This window comes from Barbus barbus (assembly GCF_936440315.1).
Source record: "Barbus barbus genome assembly, chromosome: 11".
Lineage (NCBI taxonomy): Eukaryota > Metazoa > Chordata > Actinopteri > Cypriniformes > Cyprinidae > Barbus > Barbus barbus.
Genome location: NC_136739.1, coordinates 2,393,403 through 2,409,236, shown reverse-complemented (window position 1 = coordinate 2,409,236; position 15,834 = coordinate 2,393,403). Strand labels below are relative to the sequence as shown.

Genomic DNA, 15,834 nt, shown 5'->3' with positions numbered 1-15,834 from the left:
ATGCTGGAAGCACAGAAAATTATACATATGTTTTGGATAATTAGCCACAAAGGATATAATTACCACAAAGCAAATGATCTTATTATGTGCAAAGGTAATTGATATTTGTTCATATTGTATTTTTTTTAGATCATCAAGCAAACATTGACTCCCACATGGAATCAGCTGATCCTGATAAATAATGTGTGTCTGTGTGCGTGGAGGGCTTTATCAAATAGTCCAGGAGCCGCTTGTTGTGATTGAAGTGTATGATGATGATGCAGTGGTGAGGAATACATTCACTTAGACAGTATGCAGGCTCTTGTCCTAGTGTGGATTGTCCTGTAATTTAATTAATCATTAAATGCAGCTGAAAAAAAAAGTTGTACACTGCAAAATATGCTTTTCTTACTTAGATTTTTTTGTCTTGTTTTCAGGCAAAATATCAAAAAATTCTTAAATCAAGGAGGATTTTCTAGACAAGTAAAAATTATTGTCTTGTTTTCAGAAAAAACATGTCAAAATGAAGTGAGTTTTTGCATGAAACAAGCAAAATAATCTGACAATGGGGAAAGCAAAATAATCTTATTTCAAACAGAAAACAAGATTATTTAGCTTGTTTCAAGCAAAAACTCACTTAATTTTGACATGATTTTTCTGAAAACAAGACAATCATTTTTACTTAATCCTTCTTGATTTAAGCATTTCTAGATATTTTGAAAATCTAAGTAAGAAAAGCCTTTTTTGCAGTGTATTGTTTCTCTTCATCTGTGCAATATCTGTCTTAAATATTTTGAGCTGTAGCGATGGTTTTCTTTCTCCAGGGTATAGAGTAGCTGCAGTACAGCCCTCTGTTCTGTGGCAGCCTGTCAGGAGGAGACATACTGGGAGCATTTGAACTCATTCAGGTCCAGTCTTACAAACACATCACAGTAATGTGCATTTACAGTACAGATGAGGTTGAATCTGCTGTTTATTAATATTACTATTACGTCTACTACTACTGCTATACATAATGAGTTATTTTTATGTTCTACTAACATTTATAATATAATTGTCTTGTCCCATGTTCCTGTAGATCTCAAAGTCAGGAGAACACACACTTCCTGATTTAGACGAGCCGGATGGAGGGGTTATCCCAGTACCCTCATACATTCGACCTGTGCTCTGCAAGTACAGAATTGAGGTGAACAATCTGTGACTTGAGGTCTATATGTTAAATACAAAAAAACGGGTAACCACTTCATTACCATTCTTATGAAGGCACATTGCATTGCTCTCTAGTTTAGCTGACAGTTGTTCAAATCTTTGCATAGCGTGAGACAGATTTTGAGATTTGTGTGTTTGCAGCTGTTTCATTTCATACATTGACAGTAAAGACTTTATTTGTGTTTGCTTTTAGATTCATTAGGTCGTTAGTCATTTGAATCCCAAGGCCATCATTATTCTTGAAAATCATTTATGAACCATTGATTTAATAAATTCATGAACAATTTCTAAGCTCCCACATACACAAAACTATTATTATATTTTTTTATTGTATTTTATTTTTTAATTAAAACTGTATAAGTATTTTATTTATACATACAGTGCCGTTCAAAATTTGGGATCAGTAAGATTTTTAATGCTTTTAAAAGAAGTTTCTTATGCTTATCAAGGCTGCATGTATTTGATCGAGAATACAGAACAAAAATTAATTTTATGAAATATTGTTGCAATTTAAGATAAGTTTTCTATTTTAATACACTTTCAAATATAATTTATTCCTGTGAAGCAAAGCTGAATTTTCATCAACCCCAGTGTTCAGTGTCACATGATACTTAAGAAATGATTTTAATATGCTGATTTATTATCAATGTTGGAAACAGTTGTGCTGCTTAATATTTTTTGGGACCTGTGATACTTTTTTGGGGATTCTTTGATAAATGCTGTTCTTTTTAACTTTCATTTATTCAAATTTATTAGAACTTGTTAGAAAAGATGTATATTTTGAATGAATGCTTTTTAACTTTTTATTCATCAAAGAAGCAAAGAAAAAAGTATCACAGGTTCAAAACAAATATTAAGCAGCACGACAGTTTCAACATAATAATAAATCAGCATATTAGAAAGATTTCTGAAGGATCAACACTGAAGACTGGAGTAATGGCTGATCACATTGCATCACATAAATTATATTTTAAAGTATATTAAATAAATAGAAAAGCAATATTACAAAATGCAGTACTATATTACTGTTTTTTTCTGTATTTTTGATCAAATAAATACAGCTTTAATGTTCATGAGAGACTCCATTAAATAACATTTAAAGATCTTACTGATAACAAACTTTTGAACAGCAGTGTACATGCACACAATACATATTTACATATTTAAGTAATTCAGGTTCAACTGCATCATTGCATTCTATAAACCTATTCAGGCCAATTCCTATAAATGCAACACATTTTTGCTTTTGAATTTTGGCATTTGAATTTGCTTTCTGCTACATGTATTTACATCTTTCATGTGTCAACTTGTGACATTTGTTCTGAAACCCTTGTTACTCAGAGCTTTTCGTTTGATGTCAAACCACTATATCTCTAATAAAAGATCTTTTCCCAAAGGTGTTGTGAATTCCTCTATCTCTCAAATGCTGTTCATTATCTGTTCGGTGTTTACACATATAGATGAAACTGCATGGTAGTAGTTGGATATAATCTTGCGGTCTGCAGTGTATACCAGGTCTCACTATTATTAGGTGTCTATTATTTTGTGCTCAAAAATGTGTAATGAAGTGTTATGTCTATTGCAGAATTGTAATATGGATCTACCATTTTGACTCTTTTTAAATAAATGAGTTAGACTTTATTTCGATAGTCCACTTTAGACATTCTACTAACTAGAAGTAACTTTATAACTACATGTCAACTAATTCTCATTCATTTGCAACTACATGTCTACTAACTCTCGGAGTAGACTGTAAGGTTAGGTTTAGGGTTAGTAGAATAAGTTGCAAAGTTTCACATAGTATGTTGTAGAAGATATTAAGTAGACAGTCTACTAATACTCTAATGACTGCTAGTTGACGTAGTTGCAAAGTTACTTACTGTTAGTAGAATGTGTTATTGACTCGAAATAAAGTGTTACCGCTTTTTTCAGTGTACACTGTTAGTGTTTTGTCTGTACTATGACTACAAGTATTTTTGAGTTTGTGTTTCTGTGCACTGCAGGTTTTGTTCTGGGGCCTTCGAGAACTGAAGAAGGTTCAACTTTTATCTGTCGATCGGCCCCAAGTTTTTATCAAGTGTGCAGGAGGAGGCGTTAACTCTTCAGTGATACAGAGTTACAAGAAAAACCCGAACTTCACAATACCTGTGGATGCCTTTGATGTGGTAAGTCAACTGCTGCAATAACAGAGTATAGGGTGTCGTGTACGTATGTGTAGATACGCTCTGTTGGTGTGATTCGCTTGGCGTTCAGCTGATCTCAGCATGTCTGTGGCCGCTGTTATCTGTCTGTAGGAGCTGCCTGAAGACGAACACCTCCTCCCTCCTCTCACTATCACTGTGGTGGACTGGAGGGCCTCTGGGCGGAGCACACTTGTGGGTAGTCATATGATCAACAACCTGGCCTTATTCAAACACATCCCCTCGCCCATCCAACAGCCCCAACCAGAACCCAGAAATATAGCAGGTGACGCACGTCGCAGTTACAGTCCCAGTCACAAAATTTACTACAGTCACATTTTTTCAACGAAAAATCTAACTCTAACCTATTCCTCTAGCATGAGCAGTGCTGGGACTAACTAGTTACATGTAACTACAAAAAAATGTGTAAATAAATTAGTTACTTATGAAAATGTTAATGATTACAAAGGGGGTTACATCTGAATTTTTTCACACACACCCACATACAGATTTCATTGACTTCTTTCATAAATCGCAGTGACTGCTCTTAAAATACAAATGTTTTAGAAAATTCAGATTTGCATTTTCATTTCAACAGAATACAGTTATTCTAAATTGTAATAATGTTTCACAATATTACTGTTTAGTCTATTTTTGACCAAATAAATGCAGTCTTGGTGAACATAAGATATTCTTTCAAAAACATAAAAAAATCTTACCGACCCCAAACTTTTGAATTGTGGTACAGATATTGCAGTAGTTTTCTAAAAATGAATGCTGTTTAATATTCTTAACAGAGAACATCAGAGTTAACCGTAAATTTCATGCATTATTTTTTCCAGGTGGTTAAAGGGGCTTGAAGATGACAGCCAGGAAACTGATGTCCATTACAATTCTCTGACTGGAGAGGGTAACTTCAACTGGCGCTTTGTGTTCCCCTTTAACTACCTGCCGGCTGAGAAAGTGGTGGTGGTACAAAAGCGAGAAAGCATCCTCTCTCTGGACAAAACTGAACAGAAGATCCCTGCAGTCCTTGTTATGCAGGTGTGGGACTTTGAGAGGCTTTCTTCTGATGACTTCCTGGGTAAGAATCTCTTTTGCTTAACATGCTTACATTTACACCTGTTTTATATGTATCACGTCCTCCCTAGAACTGCTCTGTTGTCACTCCTGATGGGATTTGTGCTATATATACTTGTGCTGTATAGAGCTCACAGTCCCTCAGTAGCAGAAAAATACAATAATTCATAAGAAACTCGGCTCAAAATATTTGATGTCAATACTTGAAGATGGAAATGCTGACAGAAACCATGGAGAACATCTCTATCTTCCAGCAGAAACGCTCCAAAGGCTGGTGGCCCTTCATTAAAGCTGGAGAAATCACAGTGAGTGAATTGAATTATTTCACGGTAAGAAAAATTGTGAATTAATCACTCAATAGCACCATGTTTGCAAACATGGACAAACAAAACCTAACCTTTGACTAATTTATTCCAAATATAATTATCCATTTTCATTTGTTCTATACAAATCAGTAGCGGGTATGGTATTGTTCAAGACTGTATTTACATAAACCTGACCTAATAGAAGTAGTATTTAAACAGTTTTCTTTCTGTAGGGGACGGTAGAAGCAGAGTTTCATCTGGTAACAACTGAAGAGGCAGAGAAAAATCCAGTGGGACGTGCACGCAAGGAGCCAGAGCCTCTAGAGAAACCAAAGTAACGAGACTGATATACTTTCTGATGTTTTTATTCATATTACGAGATCTGTCAATTAAACTTGAAACATATAGGCCAATATAATTGAATTACAGCACATAATACAGTATGTGTTTAAGGGCTATGTTTACGGTAGTTCTACTGTATGTACTATATACTGTATGTGAATTATTTCTAATATCAAACTTTAAATTTTCTCTAGTCGTCCAGACACTTCCTTCTCCTGGTTTATGAATCCTTTCAAGTGCTTCTTTCACCTGATCTGGGGGAACTACAAGAAATACATCATTGCCGGACGGGTGCTGCTGATTGTGACCTTGTTCTTGGTTCTTATCTTCTACACCCTACCAGGGGCGATCAGTAGTAAGATAGTCAATGGGTAATCAAACACCCTGATTAAGTCACTGGACACAAATGAACAGCACATATTTAAATACTTGCAACTTCGTTGATTTTAGGAACAATCTTTTATTTAATGTGCACCAACAAATGTAATACCACATTACATGTTTATTCATCTTTGAACAGCATAAAACACTGAACATAGCACATGAAAACTGTAGAAAACAAATGTTTATTAATCACATCCCACCTACTGTAAACAATTGGACTTTGTTCTACTGTAGAGATTTGAAACTAGGTCAATTATGAAGTGATTTTCAAAATGACAGCAATAACTCAAAAATAATAATTTATTTAAATATAGTGAAATAAAACAAGCGACCGCAACCCCAATGAGTCCATGTAATGTAAATTTGTGATTGTTGCATAACATTTATTCATAGTCTTTGTGAAACATATTGTGTACTGCTTTGTATTGATACCAGAAATGATCTAAAAATTAGTGTTTTATTCTCAGCTGATTGAAATTTCATGTCATTTCTCAGAATACTAATTTAACTGTAGCACTGATAGTACTTTATGAAGTAAAAAATGCAGCTGTATGAAGTTCTGACTGAATGACAATAATAAGTCTGAAATGTTAATTAATGTAGTATTTCAGTTGAGTGTGTGCCGTATGTGCACTTTTTTTTCGAAGTCGCTGTGGTTTAAAAACAAAACTAATATCTGTAAGTGAATCAATAACCAAAACTGATACGGCTCTTGGTTTACAGTTTTCCCCATTACTGAAACAGTAACTCTAAATCAGAAAAATATTCCATACCAAAACATACCATTACATCAGCCACCAAAACAGAGACTAATTTCCCGAAACTATAAACAGCATTCAAAGTTTTTTTCTGTTAAACCACATTTGCCTGCTCAAAATCGAACACACATCTCTGCTTACACAGCAATTTTGCAATGTGTGCTCATTCAGAAATCACTGGCATACAATTTGTTTTGGTCAACGAATGTCAGCATGGTTATTGCCAACAATGCCGTTTGCTAGAACAAATGTAGGCTACAAAAATGAACATGGTGTATTTTAATGAATGAACCAAATTAATATTTCAAACCACACTGAACACTGCAGTCAAACATAGAGAGGAAAAACATTAAGCACGTGAGCCAGCATAACCAGGGCAGTCACGCTAACACTGGTTTCTAGGACAAATACGCTGTGTGCTGAGCAATTTCCTTATTCAACTCAGTTGACTTTAGAATGCATTTTATAGTGCAATTTCAGTTGTTTAATGTTACTAAATAACCAAACAGTTTAATTTTACTCAATTTGGATTCAGTTTGCGAAGGTAAAAGTAGGGCTGGGCGATACACACATTTTTTTGCCATTAACTAGTCAACTTGGAAATGCAACTACAACATGATTCAAGTAATTTGTCCTTTATTAGCCCTCTAGTTAAAGAAAATTCTATTCAAAGTGCACCACACATGTGAAGTTGTCAAAATGATGTAAATGTTAAACAAATCATCTTTTTAAATATCTTTGCAGAAAAGATGCATGGACTACAACTATATCTTGTACAAAGTTGTCTTATATGTTCAGAAACAAGAAAAATGCTACAAAATTCTCGAAAGTCAAAATTATTCCAAAAACGACTGAAGGTATAACACCAGTAGACTATTATTAACTATAAATGTTCTGTAAAAACAATGAACAGCAGCTTTCAGCCCGTCACCATGATGCAAACATGAAATATCAGACTATATTAATTTGATTTCGCTGCTTTCCCATGTTTTTTTTGTAAGTGAACATGGACGTGTTTGACTGTTAATTTGAATTAATCGATAAATTCAGAAAAATCGCCCAGCCCTAGGTCAAAGTAAACATTGTGTTTTTGAATAGCACAATTTTTGTTGTAGACGAGGTTTGCACAGATCAGTGGAAGTTTATAGTAAAAGTCCCTCACTTTGGAAAATATCACTTTGTTAAGCATTAAGATGACAACAGCCCAGCGCGAGTTTCCACCAGTAAGTAAACGCTGCATCATTGATAAGTTGATCTCGGTGCAGTGGTTCTATGCTGTGATGTTGCTGAGGGTCCAGACGGCATCAGACCCTCATTCATGCCTGATTGAGTAGGACTGGGCCCCAGCTGCAGCAGCAGGTTATATGTGCCAGCTTCTGTCAACCCCCTTCTCATTCCAAGCCCACCGCGCTGCGCCATCGCTCCGCCTCGCCTGCGGGTGGAGATCAGGCCGCCACGCTGGGCAGGTGAACTCTGCACAGGAGCGCCGCTAAACTGCGCAGCCTGCGAGGCCATCAGACAGGCTTGTAATTTGCGTTTGGCACGCCAGCGGGCCACTCGAAGACGAGTCTTTTCCCTTCGTTCCCTTACCAAGTCTGCAAGTAGAGCCTGCGGTAGAGTCTGCTCCAGCTCACGCCGTCGGTTTGTACTATGGCCTCGGTTCGTGTTGCGGCCTCTCAGAGTCCGGCTGCGTTTGTATTCTTCATACAGGTTCAGGTCCTTGCGTCTCGGACGCACCTGCTTTTGGACCCCTGCCACTGACAGCTGAGAGTCGTCATCTAAATGCAGCCAGGGAAGAGAGAGATTACATATATTAAAGTATTTAATATTTTCACCAAATACTGAGCTATTTCACAGAAGTAGAAAGTAATGGTTTGAAACACCTTTACTGTTTATTATGATGCATTTGTGAATTTACACCAAAGTTATTGTCGTGAACTAAAACTATTACTAAAACCATAAAAAATAAACTGAAATTAATTGAAATAAAAGATTTTTACAATATTTACAATTTTATTTTATTTATTTTCCAAGTTTCATGTATTTTCTTTTATTTACTATAACATTGAAAAAAAAATTATAATAATAATAGTTCAAAAACAAAACAAAAAATTAAAATAGTGCATCACTGATACTTAAAATAACTTGTGCTCAAATATTTGACCCAGTCCAACCAAAGCCCATCTCAAAACTACTGCGATTTCAAGAAAGACCAAAAAAGGCAAACTAGACTAAAACACCCCTAGACATTATGATATATACACACACAATGAAATATTACAGAAGCCTTCATTTATTTTAGCACATTAATAAACAGGCAGTGTTTACTCCTAATGCAGTGCAGCATGCCAAGTCACAGGGTGGCACAAAAGATCACTCTAAAGCTTTTTGTATGAAACTCACGAACCGGCAGATCGGTTGCGATTCCGTGCACGACGCAGCTTCGAAGTGTGGTGAAAACATGGTTTCTAATGTTACACATGTCAGCTTTTTCCTCTCCCCGAAACGGTTTTGGCTGCACACTGCAACATCACATCCTGTCAGTTTCCTGATAATCTTGAGTATCTTCTTATCAATGTTTGCTGAGCAAGTTTCATTTACACTTTATCCGAGATATCTAGATTTTTCAAATGCATTTGGTTTTACACTGTAACCTGACATGCAATTTATAACTTTTTTCAGATTTTCTGACATCATGTTAATTTAAGGATTAGATGTAATATTTGTACTTTTCACACTGCAGGACAATTTAAAAGTAGTTCAAGTGAAAGAGCGCTTAAAATGGTTCCAAAACTTTTTACTTAAAATTCTGATTCCAAAAAATAGAACTAGTGATGCACTAAGCAAAAAAGTTGTCACTGTAAAATGCACACTAAAATGTACAATTTAGGTACTTATATGTACACTTTATGTATTAATATGTACTTTTAAGGTACTATTATGCACAAAAACAATATAAACAAAACCTCTCAGGAATGTGTGCCTGAGGTGGGAATTTATTTTGTTTATTTTTTTGCTTGAATGTTCTTTATTTTATGAAAATGTTTTTGCTTTTTTCAGTACCAACTGTTATTTTATGTTGTCCATTGAAAAAAAATCTTTTACACAGTTCAACACATGATTCTGTATTCTAGAATTCAATCATGCCAAGAGGACAAAATACTGGAATTTACTGATTACTGACAATTTTTACAATAGTTAAAACAAATTTAATAAACAAAAATCTTAATTTAAAACTGACACTGACCATGGACATGTTAATAACCCTAATCCCAACTACTCGAAATCATTTCGACTTCTGAACAACCGATCAAGTAATTATTAAATATTTATTTAACAGTATGCAATACAGTCATTCTTTGTACAAGCATAAAATGTATAAAACAAAACGGGCATTTTTACAACAGATTAGGAGGATGTCCTCCCTGGAGCCAAACGCAGGTAATCTTTGATGCACTTTTCTGCCTCTGCTTCTGTGGGACTCAGAAGGACACTGTTCCTCATAGCTGCAGCTGTGTGTTGAAAAGATCAGATCACTAGTTTACCAAGAAAACAACCTCTGACTTTCATTTATTACTGAACTAGAACAGACAGGCCTGACTCTGCATGTGTGTGCAATTGTAAAATTGTAGTGCGAACAAGTTTTTGAGCAAATTCCTTGAATATTTTTAAATTAAAAAACATGCACATGCAATTTGAGTGAGATGTCTAATTACAACAAACAAAACAGGTTTCACTATGATATCACAATCGCACTTATATCCATAAAAGTATTTCATTAAGTTTGGCCATACCTATTATTAGTGCTCCGATATTTGTTTTTCTTATGCCTCGCTTGTCTCCTCGTCCACACCAGTTGAGCTGTTTGGCCACATTGGAAGCAAAAACTTTGGTGCAAATTCTCCATATGGTCTTTTTCATCGTTTGACCTCCACTAACAGACAATCTGTTCACCTAAAACAGAAATTAAATAAAGATTATTTCATTAATTTCAGTCAAAATTACTTTAGTAGCATAATTTCAACGAATCTTACAAATTTTTGCATTGTCCCTCTATCCATAAGTCTTTGCTCCAAGCGGTTAAGATCCTCCATAGACATTAGCGGAAAGACACAATCCTCCTCCTCATCCTCTATCTGCAGTGGAGGCACAAAGTGCTTGTTCCCCACAAGACACTGAACCAGTGCAGTCAGGTGATTGATTTTCCAGTCCATTTCTCCCTGTGACTCAAGAATAGCCCTCTCTACAGCTGCAATACCACAGGTGATTTAGCTGGAAACTGCCACTAATCATTTAAAAATGTATGAGTTTAATTGTCAAAATTATTAAACTTACATGTAAATGGATTATTTTCAAAACTCCCTGGACTCACATCCGACACAGCTGTAAAAACAAATGTACAAACATTAAAACTTCAAGTTTGTTAACAGTAAGATATATATAAAAAAAAAAAGCATGAAACAAACATGTAGAAATATTACTGTCTGTTGTTAGATTTCTGGTAAAAAGCCATTTCCAAAGGAAATGGGTCCAATATTGACTTTTTTTCTGTGCAGATAATGACTTTAACAGAATACTTTCACTGTGCATTATTAATAAAGGCTTTTTTTTTTATCTGTTCATTTCCCCCCAGCTTAGAAATCACACACGTTCGTTTTAAACAAACTAAAAACATGCCCTTTTTCTTAATGTAGTATTAGATTTAGGTTGAAGTTGTGTCCCCAGTTCAACCCTGTTGCCATCATAACTCTATTTTATTTAAATGTGCTTAAGATTATATAATTCTGTCTATATTGCAACATGAAGCAAACTCTGCAAGGACATGTTTTTCATATAACTTGTGTTTCTCTGTAGGGACCAACTTTTTTATTTCAACCCTGTTATCATTTTGTATAGCAAACGACTATACAATATTGAAAACTGAGTATTTGTATAATGTAACACATTTGAGTGTCATGACCGTTACCTGTCTAACTCAATTGTGTCACTGTCAACCCTGTTACAGTCAACCCTGTTACCTTTATAACAATTTTCCCAAACTTATATACCTTGAAACACTATATTAATGTAAATTTAAAAAATGCTGTTCTCTCTGAAAGAATGTTTAAAATGAGATTTACTTTGGAAATGAAGCAATGCCAAGGAATTGTTTTAAAACCATGAGAGCAGTAATCGGAAGTCTTCATATGTCAGAGAGTGATATTTAAAGTTTAGACTCACCTGTTCATGTTGATGTATTTCTCTTGTGATCCCCATCATGGAATGGCTTGCGACGTGTTAAAATAATGAACAGCCATGTAGTGGGAAAAAATGTGTTGGTTTCTTCAAATACAATCATTATATTTAACAAAATGTGTATTTTATGAAAATCAAACATGCATTAGAAAGGATCATAAATCTCACTGCGTTCAAAAATGTTTTCAGCCTGTTGTAAAAACTTTAAATTTAATGATGCAGCTTTTATTTTTATGATTGTTTGAATGCTCATTATTTCAAATGTTTTTGCTGATCTAAGAAATATTTCCCCACCTCAGGCTAAAATTACATTTATTTCATGTTATTTATTTTATTATTATTTTTTAAATGTTTCAGTTCAACTCATGATTCAGTATCCTACAGAAATATTGAGTAAAGCCATAACGTATCATAATTTACTGATTACCTCAGATACAGTAAACTAAATACACAGAATATTACAAAAACAGTGATGGAAAAAAAGTAACAGGGTTGAAAATGATAACAGGGTTGAAGTGGCTACTGCTGGTCAAATATACATGAATTGTTTCATTCATTTAAATAATAACAATTCATTTACATAGTAACGAATAGTATAATACAAAAAAATACAGAGTAATACATTCATTAAGAATGGCCCACACATTTTTGTGAATTGAACTCAATCTCAGCTGCCCTCTCTCTCTTCCGGTTACTACTGAAATATTGTTCAGCTCATTGACTTGGTCACAAGTCATCTGGTGGAGCCATGGACTCAAGTGCCTCTCAAGTGCTTTGTCGACCACCTCGCTTTTAAGGCTATTCTGGCCTCGATAAGGGCCCTGATGAGTTTCCATGCACCTGGGACGTCCTGACCCTGATTTAACAGTCAGTCTGTCATCCTCTTCAGGGTTGCAGCAACACCATCAGACTGGGTTCAGAATTGTCTGGAGGGGTAGCAATTAATTTGAAAAACCTCCTCTTCTGTCGTTCTTTGGCCTCTCTCCACTGCTTGCGCCTCCATCTCTGAGCCTTCTCACACATGTCACCAATTCTCTTCTTTTTCCCTGTCTCAACATCTCTTCTCCACCTCTCTCGCTCATTCCTGAGGTACTTTTCCCTGCGTGCCGGATCAGCATCCCTTCTCGCCCTGTAATCTCTCTGTTTTTCAGCAGCTGTTTTTTCCATTACTGTGTCTGAAAAAAGGAATCCAATATGAAGACTTGCTCAGCCTCTCCATATTCCAAATGAACAGATGCTTTCAAAACTCAGCATCACTTGATCATGAATTCATCATTTCTTGGTGTCATTTAATATGTGTATAGTACTATTTTACAAAAATGTAGATATTGTGACCTGTTCAACCCGGTAATGACCATAATTCTGAATTACATTTAGAAATGTTTCAAGATCAAATGTTACAGTGTTCAGTGTAAAAATGACAATACAGCATCATGTCACTGCAATATTTGAAATTATTCAGACCCTAAACTGAGTATTGAGCTTTGAAACGTTTCTCATTGATGCTTGTCTCTGTAGAAAGTGACTTTCACACTTCGCATCTCTTCATGGCAAACTTTGATAGTTAAACCAAGGTGACAAACCATGAGCACCAGTCAATATAACCATGCTTTCCATTTCTGGTGCCATCAGTTTTTTCTGCAGTGGTAAACAGCTGCTGTTAGTGTTCATGGACCTCAGTGTCAAATACTATATGAAAAGAGGTCTGTGTCAAAACAGAAATCTGCCTCCAACCACACTCTCAGGTTACCTCCAGGTTAAACAGAAGTGGCAAAAAATATTGTTGAATAGATCTCTGATATTATTTTATGATTTGAGTCACAAAGAAACATTCATACAGGTTTTCAATGACATTTTTTTAGTGAACTGCTCGTGACAAACTTTAAAATCGTATTTTTGAAAACATTAATACAAACAACGGAATAAATCAGCACATTGTCTAACCCTTGCTTTTCTGAGGTGGAAATCTTTTTTCTAGGTGAATGTACTTTTGGTTTTTCATTACTGACGTAATTCCTGTAAGTGGGGTTTGCTTCATGTAAACAGACCCTTTGCGGTGTCCATTTAGTTGTTTTGTACATGTTTACACAAAATGTGTATACTTGGAAACATCTCATTGGTTAACTGCACAGTTACACTAGTGTTTACATAAAATTATAAAAGCTTGATTGCCTTTAAGTAAAGCATTCAATCATTTTTAGTCTTTTTTTTGGTGCACGTCCACTCATTTTTTTTTTTTGGGGAAACTCAGATCAAAACTTAGTTTCCTAAGGATTTTGAAAAGCAAGCAGCTGCTACAATAAAATCTTGCTTTAACACAAACCGGTTTGTTAAAATCAGTTATTCTTACTCCCTTGTCCAAGTATTTTAAAATAAAAATTATTTTTGAAGTGTGAAGCTTATGCATAAAAAAAAAGTTTGTACACCATATTTATGTTTTGGAGACATAATCGTAATATCAGGGATTTAATAGCCTGTGAAAAGGCATTACTATCTACAGCACATGTTCATAATATTTCCAAAATAAAGCAGTGCAGAAATGTTAAATTTGATTCTTACAGGTAGATGGGTCCACGCTGATGAATGCTGGGATTGCAAGGTCTGCTGAAGTGCTTGGACTCTGAAGAGCTTGAAATGATGTGGGTAGGTCTAGTGAGACCCCGAGCTCTGGTTCTCCCGCTGGCTGATGAAGTTCAGCGCTGGAATATTCACATCTAGGTATGCTGCCAGCTTCTGCGGGTTCATCCTTCACACAGACTATTTCAACCTCCGCCTCCTCCTGTTTGATTTTAAGTGATGGTGCTCCAAATGTCAATGTGCTTGTAGTTTGGGAGGACACGCTCTCATCTGCCATTATGGGTGCAGAGAGGATGCTGCTGTCCGGCATGTCTGTGTGTCCAGTCTCTACAGAGGCGAGAGGGTTCTGACCCCAGATTGGATCACTGGTCCCACACAGAAGCGCCTGACTGTCCACCAGATGAGAGCTTGAGTTCTCAACTACAGAAACAACAAAAGACACTTTCTGTTGAGTTTAGGGAAAACATTGGGAAAGTGACATTATTTTTGGTGCAGTACAAGTATTAGCAGAAAATTGGGGTTGCACCTTATTTTAAGGTTTCCTTGTTACAGTGTAATTATACATTTAAGTACTGAGTAATATTAATTAACTACATTTACTTACTATAGGGTTAGGTTTAGGGTTTGGCTTTGCGTTACTTGCATGTAATTACACATAATTTATGCATCGCAGGAACAGGTTTTGTGGGAACAGTTTGTTTGTCTCCCTTTAAAACTATCTGTCCTGCTTGACAATTTTACAGAAATTGTCATGACACTTGAAAATACATGCATTAATGTTGTGCCATCATTAGACATTATATTGGCCTACCACTAGTTCTAAGTATGATCAGCAATTAAAATATATCAGTCTATTGCTGCAATTACTGACAATGGAATTGTTTGGTCATTCCTGTTATGCTGCTCTTAAAAATATGTTATACTTTAAGTAGGTATTACTACAAAAACTGTGTAAAAGTGTAGTCCATAGTTTAGAAATTATAATATGATTATTTACACGACAGCGAGAACATTAACAGTGATACAGTGGCAAAAGAAAGCTACCTAATGTCATATTTTAAGACAGACATGCATGATGGGAATATGGAGAAGTGTCCATACCTTTATGTGTGTCTTCAGTAATGTGATTCTCACTTCTGTGCACCCATGAGGGTCCAGCTCCAGAGACTCTGGGGCTCGGGGCATTGCTCGTCGGCCCTCTTCTGCAGTGCATCCCCGTGTCTCCATCTCCCGGATACAGTCTATGGTTGTGGTCTTTAGCAGACAGGATGCTGATGTACTTGCGCATAGTTTTCATCTGACAGCGCGACGTCTCCAACATCCTCCTGATGTTGTCGTTCTCCTTCTCTTTAGCTGTCATCTCCCGTTTGATCTCCTCAAATTTGAGCCCGACCACTCGGATCATCTCTCCTAACACGGTCTCCACCGCGACGTTCACGGCTTTCTCAATAACAGCGCCCATCTGACCCCGCATCAGAGAGATGGTCAGATTCACATCCATGCTGAACACACGTGCGATCTACAAGCTTTAAACGACCGATCGATATTTGTGCGAAACGTAAGTTATGTTTTTCAGATAAACGCTCAGGCACCGTCCGCCATCGGCCGTGCAATGACAACAGTGAAACGGAGCAGGAATCACATCCGGTTCAGCGGGAGCGTTGACTCTCTGCAGGAAGCACACAGTGAATAAAAACATTACAGTGTGCTGCTGTTGTTGTTTTTAGGATGGCAAGTTTGTGTGCATGTAAACATCTGAACTATTGTATTCAGAAGAAACAAGAG

At 36.1% G+C, this 15,834-nt stretch overlaps 1 protein-coding gene across 3 annotated transcripts; it reads right to left on the bottom strand.

The window, feature by feature from the left end:
- Positions 1–5,508: 5,508 nt before the first annotated feature.
- LOC306876643 (uncharacterized protein) lies at positions 5,509–15,722 on the bottom strand. 3 transcript variants are annotated; one of them, XM_079427975.1, is made up of 6 exons: positions 15,151–15,684; positions 14,032–14,469; positions 10,573–10,620; positions 10,272–10,486; positions 10,032–10,191; positions 9,550–9,749 (listed from the first exon to the last, which is right to left on the bottom strand). In XM_079427975.1, the coding sequence occupies exons 1-6, from the start codon at positions 15,548–15,550 to the stop codon at positions 9,646–9,648; spliced, it is 1,365 nt and encodes a 454-aa protein (XP_079284101.1). In that variant the 5' UTR covers positions 15,551–15,684; the 3' UTR covers positions 9,550–9,645. The 3 variants fall into 3 exon arrangements, with proteins under 3 accessions (XP_079284100.1, XP_079284101.1, XP_079284102.1); XM_079427974.1 differs by lacking the exons at positions 9,550–9,749; positions 10,032–10,191; positions 10,272–10,486; positions 10,573–10,620 and adding an exon at positions 5,509–8,015 and having other exon boundaries at positions 15,151–15,700; XM_079427976.1 differs by lacking the exons at positions 9,550–9,749; positions 10,032–10,191; positions 10,272–10,486; positions 10,573–10,620 and adding an exon at positions 10,851–12,647 and having other exon boundaries at positions 15,151–15,722.
- Positions 15,723–15,834: the final 112 nt, after the last annotated feature.

Excerpts from the sequence above, each read along its gene's own strand:
- LOC306876643 (XM_079427974.1), bottom strand. The coding sequence starts at position 15,550 with ATGGATGTGAATCTGACCATCTCTCTGATGCGGGGTCAGATGGGCGCT. Across the intron at positions 14,470-15,150 it reads TACTGAAGACACACATAAAG|TTGAGAACTCAAGCTCTCAT; the intron begins GTATGGACACTT and ends TTGTTTCTGTAG. Across the intron at positions 8,016-14,031 it reads CAGCGTGGACCCATCTACCT|ATGACGACTCTCAGCTGTCA; the intron begins GTAAGAATCAAA and ends GGCTGCATTTAG.